Here is a 25,893-nt window from a genome sequence, read left to right on the forward strand (position 1 = left end):
CCCGAAGAAATCAGAGGAGGAGCACAGGTTGCACACCCTGGACGTCAGAAGGGTTCTGGCCTTCTACAGCAACAGGACAAAGCCGTTTCACAAGTCAACACAGCTGTTTGTTGCGTTGGCAGACAGGATGAAAGGTCCTCCAGTATCTGCACAGAGGATTTCATTTTGGATCATGGCCTCCATCTGCTATGAGCTGACGAAAGTGCCTGCGCGGGCAGTAGTCAAGGCACACTCAGTTAGAGTGCAAGCATCATCAGCGGCCTTCCTGGTTCAGGTGCAGATCCAAGAGATCTGTAGAGCTGCTACCTGGTCATCTGTCCACACATTTACGTCCCATTATGCACTTACCCACCAGGCCCAGGATGATGCTGTCTTCAGAAGAGCGATGCTGCACGCTGTAAGACCGTGAACTCCGAGCCCACCTCCATTGACACTGCTTGTGAATCTTGTAGAATGGAATTGACATGAGCAAGCACTCGAACAAGAAGAAATGGTTACTTACCTTCATGTAACTGTTGTTCTTCGAGATGTGTTGCTCATGTCCATTCCTTTATCTGCCCACCTGCCCCTCTTTCGGAGTTGCTGGCAAGAAGGAACTGAAAAGGCATAGGTCTGGTGGTACTGCATATACCAACACATGGGCACGGCACTCAAGGGGGCACCACTGCCAGCCCTACAGATACCGCTCTGACAAAAATCTCCGACTATCATGCATTTCCCCCTATTCTTGATAAGGCATCAGCCACTACATTTTCCTTTCCTTTGATATGAGTTATTTCTATGTCAAATTCCTGTAGGGCTAATTTAGAATCATTCCCTTAGCTTGGTACAGCAACGTCAAAGGGGTATGATCAGTCAAAACCTTTATTTTTTTATTAGACAAATAAGGTTGAGGATTCTTGACTGCCCAGACAGTGGCATAGCATTCTTTCTCAGAGAGAGCATAGTTTTGTTCAGTGGGGTCAGTTTTTTGCTTAAGTATGTGATGGGATTCCTCTTGTCCCTGTTCCCCCCACCCCATCCTGCATCAGTACTGCATTTAACCCAGTTTTAGAAGTGTGGGTACACAGCACAAATGGTCTGTAGAAAATTGGAGTTGACCAACAGTCTCTTTAGACAAAGCTTCTTTTCTGGAAGCCTATCTCACAGCCTCTGTCCTTATCACCCGGTCTGGTTTCCCTCTTTTTGTAAGGTCTCTTATGAGGGCCACAATGTAACTTTACAAACCTCCAGTAATAGTTGGCCAGGCCAATAAAGGATTGGACCTGCTTCTTGACTCAATGAGCAGGCCAACTCTAAATAATTTCTATCTTTAAAAACGGGTGAACCAACCACTGCCCACTCTGTATCCTAGGCAGGATACCTCAGCAGGTCCCATCTTGCATTTGGAGACCTTGATGTTGAGGTTGGCTTCTCTCAGCCTTTGTAACACAATTCCCACTTGGTTTAAATGGTCTTGCCAGGAGCTACTGAAAGTAGTCAAGTCATCTATATAGGTCCTGGCAAAGGTTTCCCTGCAGCGCTTCATTGACAAGCCTCTGAAATGTGGCTCCTGCATTTATTAATCCAAAAGGCATAGCCAAACTCCATTATAAAAGTAGATTTTTCTTGGACATCAGCATCTAAAGGAATTTGTAAGTATCCACAAGTTAAATTCAGTGTGCTTATGAATTTTGCACTACCCAATAAATTCAGTAAGTCCTCTATTCAGGGTGTGGGATATGGGTCAGGTTGTGTGATAGCTTTCTAAAATCCACACAAAAGCGCATGGTTGTATACTTTTCATGTACCATTGCAATAAGAGATGCCCAGGGGCTTTTTGACTTAGTAACTGTTCCCATTTTCAGTATGCTTTTGTAAGTGTTCAGTGAGACCTTGCGATTTGGCATGAGCTGATACTTAGTCTACCAACATCACATCACTCTGATCAAAACATCAGGAATAAATTGCTCAATTCATTTATTTCAGTGGTGTCAGCATGGTTCATCTGAGGTTGTTGTGTATGTCGTGCACTTTCATATACTTCATAAACTGGGAGGTATTTTTAAAATTTTATTTGAAGTAAAAGCTATTATAATGAGACTGCCTTCAAATTATTTTCTGTCTGACTCGAGGGGCAACAGTATATTGCATGAACCAGCACAATATCTTAGAAAAACTTAATTCTGAAAATGCGACAGGTCCATGTTCATTAGCATCTTTTCACTTGTGCACTGTTATATTTTACAGCAACTGAAGTTCATGCACACTCCTCATCAGTTCCTCCTTCTCAGCAGTCCACCAGCCAAAGAATCCAATTTCAGAGCTGCTAAAAATCTCTATGGAAGTACCTTTGCATTTCAGTAAGTATGAAAATGGAATTAGTAAAAATAATGCTAGCAGTTCTTATTGTGCTCTTATCATCTGAAAATATGTGTAAAGAAAAACAGAGGTTTTCCATTGCAAATACATTGTTTTAGAGAAAATGGTTACTTTCATTCTGGGTGCCTTGAAACACTACTTATTTTCCTTCTTTCCACTTTATTTTTAAGTGGTTCACACATTGAAAACTGGCACTCCATCCTGAGGAATGGCTTAGTTGTTGCTTCCAATACAAGGCTGCAGGTAAGTAATAGATACAAGGGTTCTTATCTGACCAGTGGATACAAGGTTACATATTAAACATAGGGCACCTTTGGGGAGAGGCAGTTGAGATGGCTATCTTGGTGATCAAAAACTACATGGTGCAATTATATCCTCCCTTCTTTCACACTAATCAGTTGTTCCACTGGTCCTTGTGAAGCATTGATGGTGAAATCCTGGCCCCAGTGAAGTCAATAGCTAAACTCCCATTGACTTCAGCAAGGTTAGGGATCCACACTGAGGCTGTGCACAGCAGCTCCTTCAGTGGCAGAGGAAGTACCAGATGCAGGACTTCCTCTTCCATTTAGTAGGTGTTGTTCAGTACTGCTAAAGAGAGCATCATAAGGACCAAGTCATGGAGGAGAATGAGAGTGGGGTGACTGAATGGAGCAAGCTAAGAGGAAAGAGAAAATTTACAGGAGACAGTTCAGAGATGGGGAAATAGAACAAAAGGATTCAGTAAATACAGATAAAGAGTGCAAAGAAGAGAGAGACAGTACAATAGGGAGGGAGGGAAAAGAGACATCAGTGGGAAAGAGAAAAGAGAGAAAGTTGGGAAAAATGACAGAACTCCCTACTTAAGCTCTTGTGTGCACCCTAATAAGGAACTGAGCAGTTCCTCTGAAGTCACTAAAGTTATTCACATTTACAGGCTCTGTCTCTATATTTCTACCAGGTGCTCTTGAAACCCTGTTTAAAAACATGAATTAGGCAAAAGCATCACTGACTTCTGAAACAAATTTCAACAGTGATCATTTATTTATTTACCTAATTTAAAAATTATACCAACTGTGGCCCTGATACTGCAAACATGTATTATGAATAAAGTCGTGCAGACGCATAATTGTTTTCTGGATCAAGGGTTATATTTCAGATTTAACCTAACATTTTTTTATTGTTTATCATCGTGTTTGCTAATAACATTGATTTGTTCATGGATTGCAGTGTTAAATCTCAACACAAATACATCTATAACATTGATTTGTTCATGGATTGCAGTGTTAAATCTCAACACAAATACATCTATAACTTCAGAATATGGAGAAAAATTTCCTTTACCACCAGTAGATCTAAAAACAGGAAGCACTATTTTACAGCTATAAACTGAGGCAAACTCCTGTATCTGCAGGCAATTGGAATGGTCTGTGCCATAAAAATAGATTTTGCATGGTCTTTAGGGCATGCAGGAGTATTTTAGTTTGATACAGAAGCGTTTGTGTAATATTTGCCGCAAGTTTTCTTAGGACTTATTTTGTACATAATTTAATATCAGATACTGTATTGGTGGGAGGACAAATAATTATCCAGATCAGTTTAGATCACGTGCCATGTTGTTTTCCTTTGTAAAACTATCAAATTAATATTTAGCCTTTTTTACATTATTTTTCAGCTCCATGGTGCAATGTTTGGAATTGGGATCTACCTTAGTCCATTGTCAAGCATATCATTTGGTTACTCAGGTGATATTTATAAATCACTCTAAAGAGGGGGAAATGTAAAGGGATATTTTAATTTGCTGATTTTTTTACCGGCTTCGTTGTTTTAATCATTGTTGTAATTTTGTCTGTTTCTATCTTAGGCAGCATTTGCAAAAACAGGAGCTCCTGTATGCAAAAAATAAGCTCCTAAATTCCCATTTATGATCTTAAATACATGCCCTGATTTTCAAGGGTGCTGAGCAGCCAGGACCTCCCACTGAAGTCATTGGCAACTGGCATCCATTGCTTTGGAAAGGAGCCTAAATGTGGACTTAAGAATCTGCTTTTGTACTTCTGTTTTTAAAGATCTTGGCCACAGCATGCAAATATATTTCTATGCAATATGCATACACTGTGTATTTCAATGTGTGTGCATAGGCATATAGGACCCAATCCAGAAAAAGCATTTAAGTGTGTGCTTAACTTCAATCTGAAGCGTACTCCCATTTAAGTCAATAGGACTACTCATATGCTTAAAGTTAGGTACATGCTAAGGTGCACTGCTGGATTGGAGCCATGTAGGAATAAAGGACAGGATATAGTAGCATAAAGGACCATCTTTTTGTTCTGTTTGTACAGCGCTTGGCACAATCGGATCCTGGTCCATGACTAAGGTCCTTGATGCTATTGTAATATAAATAAGAATAAAGGTGTTAAACGTCATGGAGTTAGGAGAGTGGCATGATTTCCATGTGGCAAATGTTATGTAGATCACTCACTTCAAAATAAAATAACATTTAATATAATAAAAAGTAAGTAAAATATTGAAGATGAAATATTACGTTAAAATCTTTTATGGACTCATTCTAATTCTTTTTCCAGTAGCACACCACAAGCAGCAAAGCTCGATTAACTTTAAACTGAAGTCCATCCCTTTTCAGCAAAATGCTTAAGCACATACTTAAACTGAATTCAGTGGAATTTAAGCTCATGTTTAACTGCTGTTGCACCTGCTTAAAGGTACTTTGGCTATTTTAAAGACATTGGAACTGTCGTGCAAATGTGTGGCTCTTGGGACTGAGTCAGACTCAGACATGTGATGCAAGAGAGAACAAGAATTTTAGGATGCTTTGCAGAGGAATCTGACCCCACTCTAATATCTGCTTTCACTCTCCATGTATATCTTATACTTACAATGCTTTACACACCAGTAAACCCGAAGTAATTTTAATGTCTTTAGGGATGAATAAGAAGCAGCAGAAGGTGTCAGCTAAGGATGAACCTGCTTCAAGCAGTAAAGGCAGTAATGCATCACAGGTACAGTAGTGTATCAAACGATATATCTGGAAGGCACATTGGGTTTTGTAGCTGGGAAGGAATTAATATTCCATCTTTGGAAAGTCGAAAATTCTCTTTTATTGTACACAATCAGCAGTATCCAAAGACATTGTAATGATCAAATATAACCCAACCGCTGGTAGTAACAATTTACAGATTATGCTGCAGCAAATGTGGATTTCCTTTCATAGGCAGAACTATATGAAAAGAAAATGAAGAAATGTCGATTAAATCTTTAATTCAGTATCACTCCTGGCAAACCTCTGCCTGTGAACTCTGGAGTCTTTACTGAATTAGTGTGCAGTATGGATCTAGAATGGGTAATGCTATAAAATTAGTTTGTAACCCTCTAGAGTTCCATTCATAGTATGCTACAGGTTTTCTTTGTGATAGTTTCTAAACTCTAAGTTGGTAAATTTCTGCTTAATCAAAGGTAAACTCATAGCAATTATTTATAGATAGGCATTGGGCTTACAAATGGTTAAATCCTTAGGAGGAAATTCTACACCCATTTCCCTTGACAAGTATATGCATACCGACATGGTTCCTCACTACAGGAGGGACATGCTGTGGGGAAGCCATTCAGAGGAATTCTGTAACCTCTACGTCATGTCACCATATTCCATGGCAGCTCAGAGACCAAAGGCGTAAAGTAGCAGGGTTTGGCCAAAGAGACCATGACTACATTTATCCACTAGCCCAGCAGTTCTCAAACTGTGGGTTGGGACCCCCTTTGAATGGGGTCGCTAGGGCTGGCTTAGTCTTGCTGGGGCCCAGGGCTGAAGCCCGAGCCCCACTGCCCAGGGCTGAAGCCAAAGCCAGAGGGCTTCAGTAATGGGCGGCAGGGCTCAGGTTGCAGACCCTCTGCCTAGGGCTAAATCCCTTGAGCTTTAGCTTTGCCCCCTCTGCCCAGAGCAATGAGGCTTGGACTTTTCCCCCACACCACCACCCGGAGCAGTGGGGCTCGGTGGGCTCAGGCTTCTGTTCCCCATCCTGGGGTCGTGAAGTAATTTTTGTTGTCGGAAGAGGGTCATGATGCAATGAAGTCTGAGCACCCCTGCACTAGCTAAACTCCCATGTAGAGCAATACATACTACTATAGCCAATGTGCTACAGAGCCTTTGTACTATTGTACTGTACCCAGCTGTTATGTGATGAAAGAGGATTCCATCCCATTGATACCAAGGAGGAGAGAGATGTTATGGCAGATATAGATACTCATACAGCTCATGAACTGGAGTGATGACTACAGTGGTTCTCTGTGCCCTGCACCCAGCCAGATTGGAGGATTCTGGTCTCCTCATGTAGGTTTCTTGTGAAAACCCCAGGGCAACCGGATTTGACTACCATTTTACTACTTTTATTAGCTTGTTTCTCATAGATGATGTGATTCTCCACCAATATTATCCAGCCTTTAAATTGCTAATGAAATGGATCCTTTGCTATTGGCTAAAGTAGTTTAAGTCGCCACTATTGCATTTTTAACCCAATAATGCAAATGTGTCCAGCGAAACTATGTCAGTAAATAAACAATTTAAAAAATACTCTTGTTACATTTTTACCCATGTTTCCTTTTAATATTTTAATTATTTTTTCCACATTCTATCCCTCAGTCACAGAAAAAAGGACAGCAATCCCAATTTTTGCAAAGCCGTAATTTAAAATGCATAGCCTTATGTGAAGGTAAGCTGAAAATCCCTTAAAACCCAATTTCTTTCTCAGCACTGTACCTGTTTGAATTTGTAAAATGCAAATTAATACAAGCTTTAATTGAAATTAGTTTTTTTTTTAATAAGACAACGTTGGCAGGTGTGCAGATGCCTACATCATTTCTGGGTCTTAAATCTCAATGCAGTCCCATCCCCCATTCTCCCCACATTACCCGTTCCTCAGGATACCCTAGGCCATTAATAAGGTGGACTCATCATGTATAGAAAGTGACTGGTCACCATCCCTTCAGTCTCCCAAATTCTAACCACATAGCTAGGATTGGTAAAAACCCTTAGCAAGTCCTATATTAATGGTTTGAGCATCCAGAAAGAACATCTCCCTAATCTGAATTCCCAGACCAGTTTTGACAGCTTAGCCAAATAATCTTTTCTTCTAGTAACCACTACACATGAATTGATTTCTGTTCTCTGCTTGTGCTTAAAAATCCATATAGCTATGTCCAATCTATATGACTATAGTCATTTTCAAAAGACTTGGCCATTTTTTAAAGTGACTAGCAAATATGTATTGTTTTAACAGCAGGTAAAGGAAGGTAAGGATTTCATCTCAGCTATAAAAATATTTTGGCACTGTTTGAAAGGAGAATAATTTTCAAGATGATACAATTTAAGACAATTTTTTAAAGGGACTTTATCTCAGCCTCTGAAATTGCATGTGCAAATTCTATATGTATATGAAGCCTTTAAAGGACATTTTTTAAAATGTAATCCGTTACTGTTACCAATTAGATTCTAATGTCATTCTAAAATTCCTGGAAACAGACCTAATATGCAACTAGAATTTGTCTTTACATTTCTAATAATTTAAAAACAAAAATCTAAATATCCCAGACGTACTTTTCCAAGTGTAAATGGTATTCAAATGATAGAAATGAATGTGCAGAACTATTTCAGTTATCATAGATCTTGGTTCTCTGACATATTTTAATGTACAATTTGCCAAAATATATTTTTGTTCAGCTAAAATCCATCTTGAGGAAGGGAAGAAGAGAGAGAGGGAGTTTTATGACTGACTCGTGAAAAAGTCAGTCATAAAAGAAAAAAAGTCTAGTGTTTATGAATTGCAAGAGGCAAACATTTGTGTTGACTTAAAATGAAAAAAAGAGGAGATAAGATTTAACCTCACACAACAGATTGTAAAACATTGTATACATTCATTTATGTACAATAGTGTTCAAGTGCGTTTATAGAAGGTCTTCAGAACAAAATGGTTTGTATTCAAAAATGGCCTCTACCCAGAAAACCTTATTTCTGATTATTATCTTCATGGTTAAAAAAAAAATCAAAGATCTAATATGTAGCTGTTTCTAGAGAAGTGGTACCTAATTCTCCTGATTCATAATTCCCTCTATATGTGTGTCAGTGATTGGGACTTGGGTGGTTGTGCCTAGTGGTTAGAGCAGAAGCCAATTCCAGTGGTTACAGCAGAAGTCAGAGGCCAGAGATGAAGCCAGAAGTCAGAGCTGATGGTCAGGGCCAGGTTACCTGGAGCGAAGCCAGGCAGGAGTAGGGCTAGGTCCAAGGCAGGAGCTATCACAATCATGGGCAAATGCTTTGAGCAGCCACTGAATTGCTGTTGCTAGGCTTAAGAACTGATCTGTTACCATTCCAGTTAATCAGGTGGTATATCCAAGCCAGTCAGGTAACCTACTACAGATCAGCTGTGTTCATTAAGTTGCCCTGAGATTGGCTCTGCTGCAGACCCTGGTTCCTGACACTGGGTGGGGGCGAGGAAGCAGGATTCTAACAGCATTTGAAGAAGCATAATCCTAAATAGTCAATGACTCATTTCCCAGCTTTTTCTTTCATATTTTACTTTTCATCCATTCATTATCAAACATAAGTTTTCTTTGTGCCAAAGTTTGATTAATTGGCCCACGGTACCCTATACCACTGGTTTGTCCATTGTTAGCGAGAATTAAGCTGATGTCCTAACTCCTAGGGTCAGCCAACTCCAGGATTGTAGACCATGCAATAGACATTCCCACAATGCTATTTACAATGTGTGGAAGCACAGATATTTTTAAATGATGTTTTCCAGAGATGTTTTCACTGTTCAGTGTTTGTTCTCTCCTTATAGTGATAACCTCACCTGATCTGCACAAACATGGGGAGATATGGGTAGTTCCCAACACTGATCATGTGTGTACGAGATTCTTCTTTGTGTAAGTACATTACTTGCTTTTAGCTTTAAAATTCTACTTGTATATTTCCTAAAAAATTTTTCCATGTTTTCTTCAGTTTTTTTGCAACAACTTTAAGAGGCCAAAAATAAATTCTTCCTAATAATTTTTCAGTAATTTATTTTTCTAAGGAAATGTATGCTAGATCAATGACAATAGATTATTTTACTTCTACCTTTTGTTATAATAAGAAAAAAAAGAACAATGGGTGAAGGGCTGTAGGCTGTTCCCACTCTATATGATTATGTCACAATATAGTAAGTGTATCACTGAATTGATTTGAGACCAAAAAATAACCCTCCTAGAGTGTACATCTGAAAAGCCAAGGAAGTCAAAATTAGGGATAAAAAGATGTGATATATCTTTAAGTTGTACTCTAGTTGTAAAACAGATCTTCTTCTTCAAGATGTGTTGCTCATGTCTGTTCCACAATAGGTTTGCATGCTCACCAAGTGAACCAGTGCTGGAAGTTTTTCCCCTAGCAGTACCCATAGGGGAGCGCCCCTAGTGAGCCCTACAGTAGCACCTCCATGGTGCAATATAAGGGGCGCTGCGCACTCCCCCCACCCTCTTTTCCTTCTTGCTGCCAGTGAAGATACTTCGGAACTGCTCTACTCCAGCTCGGCGGCAGCTCTCCTCCAGAACTCTTGTTCGTTCAGTGTAGTAGTACCTGTAGTTAAGTAGTTTAGTTTAGTTTAGTTTAATGTACCTGGGCCGGGGCATGCCCCATGCCCCGAATTTTAAGTCATGTGACACTTGTAGGTGACCAGTGCCGGTGAGTGATCTGCACGCAGACTGTTTATGCTGTTTGGGTGAAACCCATCTCAGTGATCGCTGCAAGATTTGCAAGTCGTTCAAGCCTCGGACCAAGAGAGAAAGAGATATTTGGCTGCAGCCATCCTGATGGAGTCGACGTTGACCCCAACTCCAGCACACCGCTCCAAGTCGGCACTAGGTGCCATGGTATCGGTGCGCAGCGACCCCCCCCGGCGCCATCTACCTGTCAGCACTGCTCCCCGTCCACAAGGCATGCCAATAATGCTAAGAAGAGGCCTTCTCCACCACGGCACCGGAGCAAAACTGGAGGAGAGGCTAGACCCATGTTGGGCAGTCCTCAGTCCCCATCGGCCTTTAGGCCACCGGCTCAGGTCAAGAGCAGTAGCCCAGCCCATTCAGAGCAGGCTTCCATGATACCCTCCATGCTGGAGGCCCTGCAAGCTTCCCAGGATGTTATGTCCATGTCGGTACTAGGGGCACCACCAATGTTGGCTCTGCAGTCCAGAGGCAAGCACCGCTGGGATCTACGCAGTCACCTCCGACTTGGTACTGGTTGCGGTCGAGGGAATGTTCCCGACGTTGTTTGCCGCTCAGCCGCTGTCCTGTGCGTAGTCCACACAGGTCACTGTCAGTCCCCACCAGGTTGTCTGGCTGGGTTCTGACTGACAGAGACTCCAGGCACTGCTCAGCCTCGAGGAGCGGACACCAACAGGACCGAAGCAGACAATGCCAAAGTCCTCGTCTCCGAGGGGCTATTGTAACCAGTCACAACATGAACGTCGATGCCGTTCCTGTTCGTTGTCTCGCTCCAGGATCCCACTATGTCACCACTCCCACAGCCCTGGGTGTCGATCGCCATCGCCTTACTGTCACGGATCCACCCACCAGAACCGATTGCAGAGCATCTGCTACCAGTGGTACTGTTCCTCCATGTCAGGATCACAGTCTTGTGGTCGGCACTGCTCCCTGTGCCACTGCTCTTCCTGGTCCAGTGACAGCAGAAGGTCATACGTTAGCCCAGCTTCCCTTCGTAGCCATCGATGAATGGAACAGGGCAGCCTGGCCAAACAGCCTGCTCCGCCAGTGCCACAGCAGGTGCAGTGGCACCAGACCCCATGGCCGGCACAGTGGTACCAGTGGGCACCGTGGCCCCCGACACAGCCCCCGGTGTGGGCTTGCTCAGTGGCCGGAGCCTCAGAATGGCCATCGGCCTCCCTCTCCCAGCCTATGAGAAAGGAGTCGTGGGATGTGCACCTTTGGCGCCGTGCCCAGAGAGCGACCAAGTGGTGGATCTTCCAGTGCTGATGGACACACAAAGTACCACTCCCATCTCCTCAACCTCCCCTGATGAGGCGACTACGGCTCCTCCTCCCTCTGTCCTGCAGGAGAACTCTACAGTCCACCAGGAACTATTGGAAAGAGTGGCATGAAACTTCAACCTTCAGGCAGAGGAGGTGAAGGAGCCCTCGGACTCCCTCTTTAACGTCCTGTCCACCTCGGTATCGGGCAGGGTGACTCTGCCACTCTACGACGGGGTGGCAAAAATTTCAAATGCCTTGTGGCAAACCCTGGTCTCATTGTCCCCCATCTCAAAGAGAGCAGAACGCAAGTATTTTGTGCCCGTCAAAAGACATGTATACCTTTACACCCACCCTTCCCCTAACTCTGTGGTGGTCAAGTTGGTCAACCACAGGGAGCGGCAGGGCCAAGCAGTCCCTACTCCGAAAACTAAAGACTCAAGGAGGCTGAATTCATTTGAGAGAAAAATGTATTCGTCCTCAAGCTTTCAGTTACAAGTGGTGAACCATCAGGCCCTCCTGGGCTGGTATGAGTTCAATCTGTGGGGCTCTCTGCCCAAATTCAAGGACTCCCTCCAGGAGTGTGACAGGAAGGAGTTCAAAGTGCTGGTGGAGGAGGGTACAGCGGCTGCCAGGGCAACCCTGCAGGCAGCATCGGATGCAGCAGACCCGTCTGCATGGTCCATTGCCTCTACGGTATCCATGAAAAGTGCGTCGTGGCTCCTGCTGTCTGGCCTGTCCAGTGAGGCGCAGAACTCCTTGCAGGACCTCCTGTTTGACAGCAAGGTTCTATCTGCAGAACAGACGGACATAAAACTGCATGGCCTGAAAGATTCCCGTGCTATGCTTAAGACTCTTGGCCATTATGTTCCGGCTCCGGCTAGACTTAAGTTTAAGCTGCATCAGGCTCCCACCCAGGCCACAGACTCTAAATACAAGCATCATTATAAAAAGTCGTGGGTCTATAAGAAACGCCCGCAGAGGCAGTCCTGGTCTGCCCCCCAGCCTGGGTCCTTCAAGGGCAAACAAGCAGGGAAACGACAGTTTTGACACTCGGGGTCAGTCTACCAGTTCACATTAGGGATCCACCCACAATAAAGCTTCCCTTCTCCAACCGGTTGTGTGCTTTTCTCCTGGAGTGGTCGTTTCTGACCTCGGACCGATGGGTCCTCAGCACCATCTCCCGGGGCTATGCCCTCCAGTTTACTTCTACCCCGCCCAACCACCCTCCGTCCCCGTCCCTCGTAGGGGACCCCTCTCATGAGGCTCTGCTCGAGCAGGAGGTGGGGCGGCTCGTTGGCCTAGGAGCAGTGGACGTGGTGCCAGCGGAGTTCAAACGCATGGGGTACTACTCCCGCTATTTCCTTATCACGAAGGACAAAGGGGGGGTGAGGCCCATCCTGGACCTGCGAGGCCTGAACCAGTACATGGTGAAGCTAAAGTTCTGCATAGTCTCCCCAGCCTCCATTATTCCATCCCTGGTTCCCAGGAACTGGTACACCACCCTCAATCTGCAGTATGCGTACTTCCACATCCATATATTCAAGGGGTATAGGTGCTTCCTCCAATGGACAGGAAAACAACCAATTTACGGTCCTCCCATTTGGCCTGTCCACTGCCTCCAGGGTATTCACCAAGTTTGTCTGTGGTGGCGGCCTACCTCAGGCACCGGGGGGTCCAGATCTTCCCCTATCTGGATGACTGGCTGGTCAAGGGCAGCTCCCGGTTCCAGGTGTGGGACCATGTGGCACTCCTTCTGTCCACTTGCGCCACTCTGGGCCTGTTGGTGAACGACCCCAAGTCCACATTAGTCCTGGTACAACAGAGTTTATCGATGCAGCCCCAGAAGCCACATCGGCCAGGGCATCCCTCCGACCAGACAGGTTCGAGACCCTGAAAGAGCTCATCAACACAGTCACAAGGTTTCCAGTGACAACAGCCAGAGCGTGTCTCCAGCTTTTGGGTCACATGTTGGCGTGCACATGTGGTTGGCCATGCCAGACTCAGGATGAGGCCCTTCCAGCTCTGGTTAGCCTCGGTGTTCTCCCAGGCCAGAGACAGGATGAACAAGGTCCTTACTGTGCCCGAGCCAGTGATCGCCTCCCTACAATGGTGGTCCCCTCCAGAGAACATGCTCCATGGGAACCCGTGCAGAGGCAGGCCCCTGTCGATGGAACTGGTGTCCGATGTGTCAGACCTACGGTGGGGAGCCCATATGGGAGACATTCAGATCCAAGATCTGTGGTCGGCACAGGACCTGGCCCTCCACATAACCATCAAGGAGCTCAAGGTGGTCTGGCTGGTATACATGGCCTTCCGCTTGCACCTGGAGGGCAGGGTGACTAGGGTTCTCACAGACAACACAACCTCAATGTTTTACATTGGCAGGCAGGGCAGGGCCCGATCCTCTGCCCTCTGCCTGGAAGCCCTCAAGCTGTGGGACTTCTGTATAGCCCATGACATTTGCCTACAGGCCTACCACCTATCAGGTGCCTGTAACTTGTGGGTGGATCGCTTGAGCAGGGACTTCTCTTCTCAGCATGAGTGGTCTCTTCATCCAGAGGTGGTGCACAGACTTTTCCAAGAGTGGGGAACTCCCCAGGTGGACCTGTTTGTGACTCAGCAGAACTGGCACTGTCCCCGGTTCTGCTCCGGGGAACTGGGACTGGGCGCTATCTCTGATGCCTTCCTCCTATCCTGGTCAGGCCAGTTTCTCTATACCTCCCCTCCCCCACCCTTCTGTTTCTGCTGATCAGCAAGGTCCTGGAAAAGATAAAAATGAACAGGGCCCAGGTCCTCCTGATCTCTCTGGTGTGGCCCAGGCAGCATTGGTGCGGGACCCTCATGAACTTGGCAGTCGCCCACCATGGTCATTGCCATCCCACCCAGACCTGCTCTCCCAGGACCTGGGCCACCTCCTCCAACCCAACCTAGCAGCACTCCACGTCACGGTGTGGCTGCTCAATGGCTAGGCTGGGAGGAAAAGACATGCTCGGAAGGGGTTCAGCGCGTCCTCTTGGAAAGCAGGCGACTTTCCACACATCGAGCCTACTTGGCAAAGTGGTCTCGGTTCTCCTGATGGACAGCAAAGCGGGGCATTTCCCCCCGTGGCTGCCCCGATCCAGCTCACTTTAGACTATCATCTCCTTCACCTTAGGGCCCAAGGCTGGTGCCCTCATCCATCAAGGTGCACTTGGTAACCATATCGGCCTTCCACTCGCCCAGGCAGAGGCACACGGTATTCTCTCACGCTATGACTGGCCGATTCCTTAAGGGATTGGATCATCTCTTCCCGTACGTTAGGCCCCCGGTCTTGCAGTGGGACCTGAACTTGGTGCTGGCTTGGTTGATGGGTCCCCCTTTTGAGCCACTAGCTACATGCTCCTGGTCGCACCTCTCGTGGAAGATAGCCTTCCTGGTGGTGATCACGTCAGCTAGATGGGTCTCAGAACTCAGGACCCTGGCCTCCAAGCCGTCGTACACGGTTTTCCATTATGATAAGCTCCAGCTCCGCCCACATCCTTCGTTCCTCCCAAAGGTGGTCTCCTCTTACTACATGGGTCAGGACATTTTCCTGCCAGTCCTTTGCCCCAAGCTCCGCCTCCACATGCTGGATGTGAGACGGGCTCTGGCCTTTTACCTGGAATGGACTAAGCCATTCAGGAAGTCTTTGCAACTGTTTATCTTTTCGGCCGAACGCATGAGGGTTCAGCCGATCTCCACTCAGCGGCTCTCCAACTGGATCACCTCGTGCATCCGTACCTGTTATGACCTGGCAGCAGTCCCTCCACCATCAATTGTAATGGCACACTCGACTAGGGCGTAGACCTCGTCTGCTGCCTTTTTAGCCCATGTCCCCATTCAGGACATCTGCAGGGCTGCCTCATGGTCTTCAGTTCACATGTTCACCTCACACTATGAGATCGTCTCCCAGACCAGGGAAGACACCAGGTTCGACAGGGCTGTGCTCCGTCCCAGGAATTTGTGAACTGCTACCCACCTCCAACAGATATAGCTTGGAATCACCTATTGTGTAATACACATGAGCAATCACTCGAAGAAGAAAAGACAGTTACCTTTTCCGTAACTGGTGTTCTTTGAGATGTGTACTCCTGTCTATTCCACATCCTGCCCGCCTTCCCCTCTGTAGGAGTTGTCTGGCAAGAAGGAACTGAGGGGGAGGGGGAGCACACAGCGCCCATTATACTGCACCATGGAGTCACCACTCTAGGAGTCACTAGGGGCGCGTCTCTACAGGTACTGCTAGGGGAAAAACTTCCGGCACCGGTGCACATGGCGAGCACACACACCTATTGTGGAATAGACGTGAGCAACACATCTCAAAGAACTCCAGTTATGGGAAAGGTAACTGTCTTTGTCCTTTGATCACATTTGATTCATTAACAGACCTCTGTATATCAACAGAGGCCCACATCCTGCAAAGAAGGCCACCCAGATGGACCCCTGTACCCATCCAGAGCATCCTTGATTTCAAATTTGCAGTAAATGAGGTCTTGTCTTCACTGTGGATTTGCCCTGATTGGTGGCCACTCACTGGTATTTGTGTACCAATATAAATACCTAGTATAGACAAGGTAAACTGTGGTTTACATCAGTTCCTGTTATCCCTGTTTAAAGCAGGAGTAAGCGGCACTGGTTTACTATATCTGCAGTTATAACTTGCACAGGTACAGATCCCTAAGGGTATGTCAACACAGTAGGTAAACACTCGCGTCTGGCCCAGGTCAGCTGACTTGGGCTTGCAGGGCTTAGCCTGCGGGGCTATATAATTGCCATGTTGACATTTGGGCTTGACCTGTAGTCCAAACTCTGGGACCCCACGGGGTGGGGAAGGTCCCAGGGCCCAGGTTTCAGCCTGAGCCCAAACGTCTACACAGCAGTTTTTAGCCCCCCAGCCCAAGCCCCATGAGCGTCAGCTGACCCGGGCCAGCCACAGCCATGCTGCGGGTCTTTTATGTCAGTTTAGACATATCCTAAGTGACTGACCAAAATTGACTGATATCATATCAAATCCCCAGTTTAGACAAAGGATCAGTGACTGCAGATGGAGAGTGCAGTAACTTACACATGCTGTCATAGCACTCCGCTCCAGGAGGTTCCCAAGAGACAGTGATGGTAATGAAAGGAAGCTCTTGGCATATGAGCTCCCGCAGCTGATGAGCTGCCAATGGCTTTCAGTGAGCCGGGGTAGGCAGTAGTGCAGCCCCAGCAGATCCTGCTGGACTTCAGTTTTGCTGGTTGGCCTCTTCTGTGAAAGGGCATATCCTGCCATCAAACAGCTTCACACTCCTTGAGTTTACACTTGCCACATAATATTCATGGCTTAGTGCAGAGGTCGGCAACCTTTCTGCAGTGGTGTGCCAAGGCTTCATTCATTCACTCTAATTTAAGGTTTTGCGTGCTAGTAATACATTTTAACGTTTTTAGAAGGGCTCTTTCTATAAGTTTATAATATATAACTAAACTATTGTTGTATGTAAAGTAAATAAGGCTCTAAAAATGTTTAAGAAGCTTCGTTTAAAATTAAATTAAAATGCAGAGCTCCCCAGAGTGGTGGCCAGGACCCAAGCAGTGTGAGTGCCACTGAAAATCAGCTTGCGTGCTGCTTTTGGCATGCGTGCCATAGGCTGCCTACCCCTGGCTTAGTGTTTAAATAAGGAGCATTGTGAAGTCTATAATCAATGTCATTGCACAGTGCATAAAGAGTGGATTACAATTTTATTTTTTGTCTGTACTTTTTTAGTTATGAAGATGGCCAAGTGGGTGATACAAGTATAAATACACAAGAAACAGGCATTCACAAAGAGATTCTTCGAGTCATCGGTAATCAAACTGCTACTGGGTAAAAGGACCACTCCTATTTAACTGATGTGATCTGGAAGCCTTCCTCAGTCTCAAAGCTGGATTTTGGACTGAAGAAGATGTGAAAAACTAATTTATTATTATTACTGCTACTGCTACTGCTACTAAACAAATTAATCCTTTGAATACTTCCTCTTTTCTTACTTAGTATTTCTTATCTCATTGAAATACCTGCAATGGTATCAGTTAGCAATTATAGGGGTACAAAGTCCGTTAATATACTACAACAAATAGCAATTAAAGAGACATTTGGGTTGCTCACAATAAACAATTTTAAAAGGAGTTTTGTGCTGATATTTTTATATTAAACTCTTTAATTGGACCATTTTAGTACTGTATACCGGTATTTTAAATTTAGAATGACTGAAATATAAGCAAGAGAGAAGATTTTATAGCGGAGAACCTGCATTATACAGGACACTTTGCAATAAGAATATTCACATATTTTAATACACCGTAAAAATGGTTTCTGGAACATGTCAAATTAAAGAGGGTGGTTACTTACAATATCATAGATTCATTTTACTGTATGCAAATGTAGCTAGAATTTAATGTAAAAAAAGTTAAAAGAAGAAAACATTTTTGCAGTATTCTGTTATTGCCAAGAGAAATATAACTACATTGATGGTGTATGACTAGTCTTCTTCATTCTCTCAAAAGAAACGATACCATCCAGTAAACAGTTCAGTTATTTTATTTAAAAGATGCAAGCCAAGTGAGCTGACCAGAGTTCCAGGGGCTGAGAAGTGAATTTGTAGTGAAGCCACTTTTTACAATGACCTATCACCTCAGTTCAGCAAGGTACTTCGGTGTTTTCAGTGGCATTGCTCTTGTGATTAAAGTTAGACACTTGCTTTAGTACCTGGCTGAATCAAGACCTACAAGTATTTCAGTTGATTGTCCATTAGGAAGAAATAGCAATACCTTTCATGTTACAAACGTGTCAGAATTACTCTTGAGTTCCCTTTGGTGAAATACTGTTAATTCATCCCTAAGGAAACAAAGCAAATCTGTTAAATCTTTATGATTTAGGAATTACAAATGTTAAAAATAAAATGGTTACCACTGTCTGAGCATGTTGGCAGCACACTTATGGGCCAGGGACCAATCCTAAAAGGTGCTAAGCACCTCCTAGGAAGTGCTAATTTCCCTCAGCTCTCACTGAAGTCATCTTGCAGGATCTTGCCCTTCTCTTTTGACAACATTTCAGATCCCCTCTCTGTACATCACCACTTACTCCCTTGCAGCCTTGAAAAGGGAGAAGATAGGCACAAAAAATTACCATAGAAGATCACACCTTGAGCCCTCCAGAAGTGGACTGTGCTGTTATTAACATGATGGTTATTAGGAAGACCCCAGTGTGTGCTTGTTTTTTTAAACAGAGCAGAAGTCATCTAGATAATTGCATAATGTACGGAGATATTAGGGGTTAGAGATTGACTGTGGGAAGTCTTGTTATTCCAAATTACTTTGCTTCTTGTCTCATCACTCCTGTTTCCCTGTATCACAAAATAATCCTCACTCAAAAGGATAAAACTGAAGTTCTCTAGAATAAAAGTAGAGTTCTCTAAAGGGCCTCTTTGGAACCAGGCCATCTCTGGAGCCACCAATAATAACCTGCAAAGAGTTCTGTGGTACCTTATAGACTAACAATCGTATTGGAGCATGAGCTTTCATGGGTGAATATTCACTTCGTCGCATGCATCCAATGAAGTGGGTATTCACCCATGAAAGCTAATACTCCAATACGTTTGTTAGTCTATAAGGTGCCACAGAACTCTTTGCCGCTTTTGCAGATCCAGACTAACATGGCTACCCCTCTGATACTTGACACTAATAACCTGTGGCACTGCAGCGCAGTTTAACATCTTGCACCAAGGATGATTCCTGGAATTGATCCATCTACATGGAGCAGTTAGGTAGTATGAAGGGTCGGACTGCACAAATGCAAAAGTAACTCAGAATTGAGGCTGGAAATCTAGACTGACCATCCTTCCTTAGTTCCTCCTGTTATATATACATGTATGGCTGAACTGGAAGGAGGCTGAGCTGAAGTGTGTGATGAAACATAGAACATGTGATGAAATGCTGTACCTAGAAGAACTGAGGGGAAGTAAGGAGTGGGCTATGCGGCAGGAACAAGTCCACAGAGGAGTCCTGTAGTGGCTAAGTGGAATGATGGCCCATCATTTCAGGGGGCCTCCTCAAATATGAGATGTGCAACAAATAGATGGGGCCAAGAGGTGGTCGGAGCCACCGTAAGTGACATGCTTCTCTCTCCCCTCAGTTACAGCAGATTCACAGCCTAAATCCTGCTCTGGGGAGACTGAGTGTAACTAAGGCAATGAACCAATTTCAATGTGCATACTGGAGCTCCTGTGTCAGCCACATAAGGAGTAACCATAGATGCTACAACTTTTGGGGGGAAGAGGGAACATTTCTCCATCTTTCAGGTAGGGTGGAACAAAAGTGTCTTTTCCTCACCCCTTTCCCAAAATCTCCCAAACCCCCAACTACAGCTTTAAGCCTGTGACCAAGTAAAAGGAAAGGAGGTAAAGGGACGGTAGTTCTAATCACAGCACTGTTTCCCCAGCCCCCACGTATGTACGTCCCAATATCCTCTGTCCCAGTGTGTGTCCGCTCCTCTCTTTGGTCTCGTATCCCCAGTAGGGAGTCCCTACTGAGTGCTGAGAGAGCTGGACTCTCTCCATTGCCTCCCCCGGGGGGCTGCTTAACAACTGATGAGCCAATGGTAAGACTTGTCTTACCAATTGAAAGCAGAGGTGCTGCCAGACTTAGCCAATGGGGAAGCCAAAAGTCCAGCTTCTCAATTGCTGGATGCATTCACTGGAAGTGGAGAGAAATGTCTCCTTCCCTCAAGCCCGGAGCACATGGGAGGATGTAAACTTCACCTACTTACACCTCTCTCAATAGGCACCCTCTGTTGGTGAGACCGGCCCTTAAGAGAGTGGGGACACAACATGACAGAGCAGCAGAGAATCTTGTGGCACCTTATAGACTAACAGACGTTTTGGACCATGAGCTTTCGTGGGTGAATACCGACTTCGTCAGATGCAGTATTCACCCACGGAAGCTCATGCTCCAAAAATTCTGTTAGTCTATAAGGTGCCACAGGATTCGCTGCTGCTTTTACAGATCCAGACTAACACGTCTACCCCTCTGATACTTAACATGATAGAGGACACTGGGAGGTACATATGATCTGGAGGGGGAACAGTGCTAGGGGCACATGGGGACAGAGAACAGTGGGGGTGCACTTACCAGGGGATACAAAATGTTGTTGGGAGTGTGGTCAGACACTTGGGAATGGCATAGAACATGGGAGGGTAACCTGGAGGTTGTATGGGAACACAAAGCATGATGGGGACACCACGGGATCCAAAATACTGCGAGAGGAGGGAGGTCAAAACACTTGAGGGATACAACGTGGAGCATGGGCAGCTGCACAAAGCACAGGTCAACACGAAGAGGGGCAGAGTTATAGTGTGGAAGATGCACACAGATACAGTGTGGGAGAACACACAATATTGGTGGGATACAGAGTCTCACAGAGCATAAGAACAGAGTAAGGACACTGTGGGGGACACAACACTGGTGGGGTACAGAGCATACGGGACACAATGTGTGGGGAACACAGAGTATTGGTAGGGTCCGGAGTAGCACAGAGATGGAGACAAAGCCTGGGGGAGAACATACAGTTGGGTGAGTAGTATGCAGAGGATAATATGTGTAAACAGTCATGGTCCTACATGCAAACACACATTCGTATGATATAATGTACAGTGTGATGCTGCAGGGCAGCTTTCAGGAGGAAGGGAGTCAAACTCATCCCTGGAGCCAGCTCTTTACGGCCCTCAAGTTTTGGGTCCCAGCAACTTCATTGATTCTGTCCTCTTCTCCACACCACTGGCAGAATCATCCTTTTTCTCGTGTCACCTAAAGGGGTCTCTCTGAGCCGCATGGTGCACTTCTCACTGGGATGGAGACTGGGATTCCTATGGAATCTCCTCTCAGCCCTCCACTCACCTTCCCACTGTTGCCCTCTGGCCCCTGAAGCCACCTGCAAGACTTGACAGACTGTGCTAGTGCTGAGTGACTCCAAAGGAACTGTAGAGTTGTTCCATTTGCTCATTCCCATCTTTGGGCTGTGGCAGAGGAAAGGACCACATGGCCCTTAAAGACAGTGTGTGGTCTTGAATTGTTAATCTTAACTCCTTTGATTTTGTCTTTGCAGGTCTTCCCTCTCCTCCATTGCTCCATTATTGTTACTGTGGTTGAACTTCTACTTGTTTAGGTGGATAGAAATTTTTTTAAAGCCTCATGCATACAAACTAAGTATTAACAGTAACTTTGAAAGGAGAAAGGGCCTGATCCTGCAAGGTTCTGAGAGGTTCTGTGACTTCCTATTGATTTCAGTGGAACTTGAGAGCACTGACCAGATGGCAGAATCAAGCCCTGACAGCGTGCCGTTTCTCTTACCATCATTATTTTCCTTATTTTTGCAATGCACCTAATTCGGTAAGAAGTGCTGTTAATTATCCCCGAGGAAGCAAATTAGTTCTGAAGGCTGCATGGTCGTGGTCAGGAACCCAAGCCTGCAAAGCGCTAATCACCTCCTGAGAGCCCACAACTCCCACTGAAATCACTCAGCCTTGTGGGGTCAGGGCCTCGGAAGACAGACCAAGGGAAAACCTCCACATTATGAGTAGTGGTAGAATTAAATTGAAACTCATTTTGAAACCCAATAACTTCGTCTTTTATTTTTTTGGACAGGAAAATATTTTTGAGTGCTATCGTATCTATGAATGGAAAAGTGTCCTCAAGGAGAATGTTGGCACAGTCAGCATGTCTCCTCCCATAGTAAAGCCCGAAGGAGGCATCTAATAGGTAGAAGACTCTCTGTGTGGTTCCTTTGTGGGATTTCTCTCTGATGATTCCATCTAGGGGGTGGAAGTTGCCTTTCCTCAAGCCCTGCAGATTCCTCGAGATCTATGTGGATCTCAGGATCTGAAAAGTCCAAGGCTATCTGTACAAAGGCCTTGTGCTGCCTATGGAGCTCTGGCATTTCCAGCCCCCTAGCAGTGTAGCTCAATTGGAGCTGTGCAGTCAGACACATCTGCTACCCTATGGAGAGTTCTGTGTGGGGTTTTGGGACAGGGAACCACTAACCTCTGTCTACATGATGTGACCCCAAGTTGTAGACCCCAGAAATAGGGGGTTGCAGTGGAACTTAAATTAAACCCGTAATATTTCACCTCAATAATAAAATGTTCACCACAGGATACAATTTTTAGTATCAATACTTTTACAGCAAGATAGGAAAAATATTTTTTTAAACCTCTCCTAAATTCAGCCAAGACTTTAGCATTCAAGAGATTGAGCACTGTGGACCATCTCCTTAGCTGATGTAAATCAGTGTAGCTTCATTTTCTTCAACATATTTACACCTATTTACATGATCTGAGACTCTGGTGCGGTAACTCTTAATGGTTTGTGTAACAATATGCTTCCAAATATTTTATGGGAACACCACCAATTACTCCATACTTTTTTTACACTTGTATTTTTTTTTAAACCTTTGAAAAACTGTTTACTGATGCTGTATGATTTTAATGTTATAGCTGTTGGTACTAAAAGTGAATCTGATGAACACTGCTAAGATTATACTTTCTTTCATTGTTAAAAATAGAAGACAATTTCAAAAGGAAGACTTTCTGCTTAGGTCAAGGGCACTACATTTGTAAACAATTTTTACCACTGAAATAATTAACTTTTTTAATAGTTGTTGTTGAGTACAAAGTAGGGGAAGAGAAAAAATTCATACATGTGAAGAGGTTCTCTGCTTAAAAAAATTAATAAATGTAAAAATGACCTAATCAGTTAAGCATTAAATTTATTTTAATGAGTTTTTTTTTTCTTGGCTCAAGAAAATTTAAGTCAAGCAAGAAAAAGTATTTGTCATAAAATTTTGTCATGGAGGTAAATGTGCATGACTAAAAGTTCTCTAGTAATCTTTGTATTTTCAAACAACTTGTAGGCTTGGGGGGTCTGATCCTGCAATGTGTTGAACACCCCATTCAAGGTGCTGAGCCCCCTCAGCCCTTTTAGGATTGGGCCTTTGATGAACAAATATAAGTGTTGTTTTATGTGTTAGTCATGTCTTGTTGTTGCAATGAATTTTAAAAGAGATTATGAAGCAAAGGCCCATTTCAAATGAGACCATCATGTGGAATTCTATGCATCTTTAAATCAGTAAATCTAGATGGATTTTAGCAGGGCTAAACTTGTATTTAATTTCATTATTGGTAACACACTGAAGTCAACAGCAATCTTCATGGTTAATGGGATTAAGGAGAGGCTATAAATTCAAGTCCTTGTTAAAGAACCTGGGCATCCTTCATGCATTAATATGAGTGAGCCATTAAAATTGCCTCTTCCCGATTGAAGAATACAGTCATGGGTATTGTACATCCTTGTAAGAAGGGCACTGTAAGAACCCAGCTAGAATAGATGAAGTTTCAGGTTGTCTCTTTGGGCACTTAGTCCTATGACACTTTATTTGCAGAATTGAAGGGTTAATCTGATGTCCTGCTGAAATTCTTCATTACAAACACTACCTCAAGATGAAAGGCAAACTTATTGACTAAGCTAAACAAGGTCTTCGGTTTGAAGAGCAGTTAAAATATCACATGTAGGACTAAAAAGTCATTAAAAAAATCTCCAGTCTCTTTTGCTGTGGTTGTAACTATACTTAGTTCCACCATTTGAAGTGCTCATGACTGTAAGGAAATTTATAGTTCGAGTAATGCTGATACAATTTAAATAATGGAGAGTTCTATTTCTGAAGGTTTTGTTCAGTTGGTTGAGTTTTTGGATATTGCTTTGGAAGTTTTGGGTTTGTAAGTATTTTGCTCTTTTTGCACCATATTGGATATGTGTGCTTTAGCTTTATGTTCACTAGCTGAAGCAACACCCACTGATGAGACCAAATGGACTAAAATGCATAGAGCTGCCATTTTAGTGTGGTAGACTGAATACGAAAACCTTTTGGCAGTTTGTTCCTGCTAAATTTTAGTCTGCAGTGCAGCAGTGAGGTATATTACTACCCATTAAACATTGCAGTGGGATTTTGATATGATATATTAAGTATACGTTTTTGTAGGACAAAAAAACCAAGTAGATTTTAGACAAAACATATCTAGAGTATGAAAAACTGTTGAAGAATACGTTTCATTAAACATTTACCAGCAAGTCAGTAAAAATGGAGTTCTTAAACACAGGCGTTCAGCATAATTTAATGTTCTAGAAATATTTTTTAAATTCACTCAATAATTACTGTACCTGTTGAGTTTAAAAAAAATGCAGCTACTCCTTTATGTAAACATTAAAATATGCCTATGTTTCTTTTAATTATACAGCCTTTTCTTCCAATAAATTTCTTAAATTCTGTGCACAAAATAGTATTGCAGCCTGCTATTTAGCCTATGGTGCCTTCGAGTTATTACAAATATTTAACAATATGTATATATTGTAAATACTGCCAAAAGATCACTAAGGCCAAATATTTTCTCTATTCACTTTTTACTGCACTTGCTTTCTATTGCTATTTAAGCCTCCTTTTATCTAGCTTTGTAACAGTTATAACATTATAGCCAATGTAAATGTTTACCTTCAATAAATCTGAATTTGTTCAACAAGTACAGTGTTTCTGGGCACTATTTTGAGAACCCTGTTAGAGGGTTATCATTCTTCTCCTTAGCAAAGTCTGTTACTGTTTCTGCATTTTTGATGACCTCAACCACATTTAAAAGTTAATGCCAAGATTTTTACACTTATTAAAAAATATTCTCTGCAGTAAGCCTTTTTTTAAAAAACACCTGAGGTAGAAGTTAAAAAACAATTTTGTGTCACCTTTAACTGATTACTACTTTGTGTTATATTATATCTTTGGTTCAAAATACAGATATTGGATGCAGAGAGGGGCTTTATGTATTCTGAATGTAAGTACCATATAAAATATATAGTTATAATGTCACAAGACACATTTTATGATATCTTTAAAAAAACAAAAAAAACCTGTCCTGCATTTTGTGTAAAAGCATGCATTTTCTGTGTGTTTTTAGGAAAAAAATAAAGACCCATATCATTTATAACATAGGATATGTTTTAACGTGTAAATGCACATCTGCAACTCATCAAATGCACAGACCTTTGTAGGAATCGTTATTAACTCAGTGAATGTACTATTGTTTCCCACTACCTACAGAGCTGAAGTAATTCTTGAGTTATAGGGGTGTATATGAGCTATTATCTGTGAAAGCAGCAGAGAATCCTGTGGCACCTTATAGACCAACAGACGTTTTGGAGCATGAGCTTTCGTGGGTGAATACCCACTTCGTCAGAAGAAAGTAGTGGAAATTTCCAGAGGCAGGTATATATATGCTAGCAAGCAAGCTAGAGATAACGAGGTTAGTTCAGTCAGGGAGGATGAGGCCCTGTTCTAGCAGCTGAGGTGTGAAAACCAAGGGAGGAGAAACTGGTTCTGTAGTTGGCAAGCCTTGGTTATCTTTTGAACCATTTAGATTCTACTTGGTGACATTGGTAATATTACTACCTCAGATTG

General features: G+C 43.7%; 1 protein-coding gene across 1 annotated transcript in view; it reads left to right on the top strand.

Moving 5' to 3' along the window:
- The window catches only part of PARP8 (poly(ADP-ribose) polymerase family member 8), a 175,403-nt gene extending 156,496 nt beyond the window's left edge, over window positions 1-18,907 (top strand). Inside the window, exons 20-26 of the mRNA XM_032805284.2 lie at window positions 2,230-2,342; window positions 2,532-2,604; window positions 4,013-4,082; window positions 5,281-5,357; window positions 6,992-7,061; window positions 9,189-9,273; window positions 17,131-18,907. Coding sequence (XP_032661175.1) covers window positions 2,230-2,342; window positions 2,532-2,604; window positions 4,013-4,082; window positions 5,281-5,357; window positions 6,992-7,061; window positions 9,189-9,273; window positions 17,131-17,233 — 591 coding nt within the window. The 3' untranslated portion in view covers window positions 17,234-18,907. The remainder of the gene's footprint in view (window positions 1-2,229; window positions 2,343-2,531; window positions 2,605-4,012; window positions 4,083-5,280; window positions 5,358-6,991; window positions 7,062-9,188; window positions 9,274-17,130) is intronic.
- Window positions 18,908-25,893: the final 6,986 nt, after the last annotated feature.

The sequence above is a fragment of the Chelonoidis abingdonii genome, chromosome 6 (assembly GCF_003597395.2).
Source record: "Chelonoidis abingdonii isolate Lonesome George chromosome 6, CheloAbing_2.0, whole genome shotgun sequence".
Lineage (NCBI taxonomy): Eukaryota > Metazoa > Chordata > Testudines > Testudinidae > Chelonoidis > Chelonoidis abingdonii.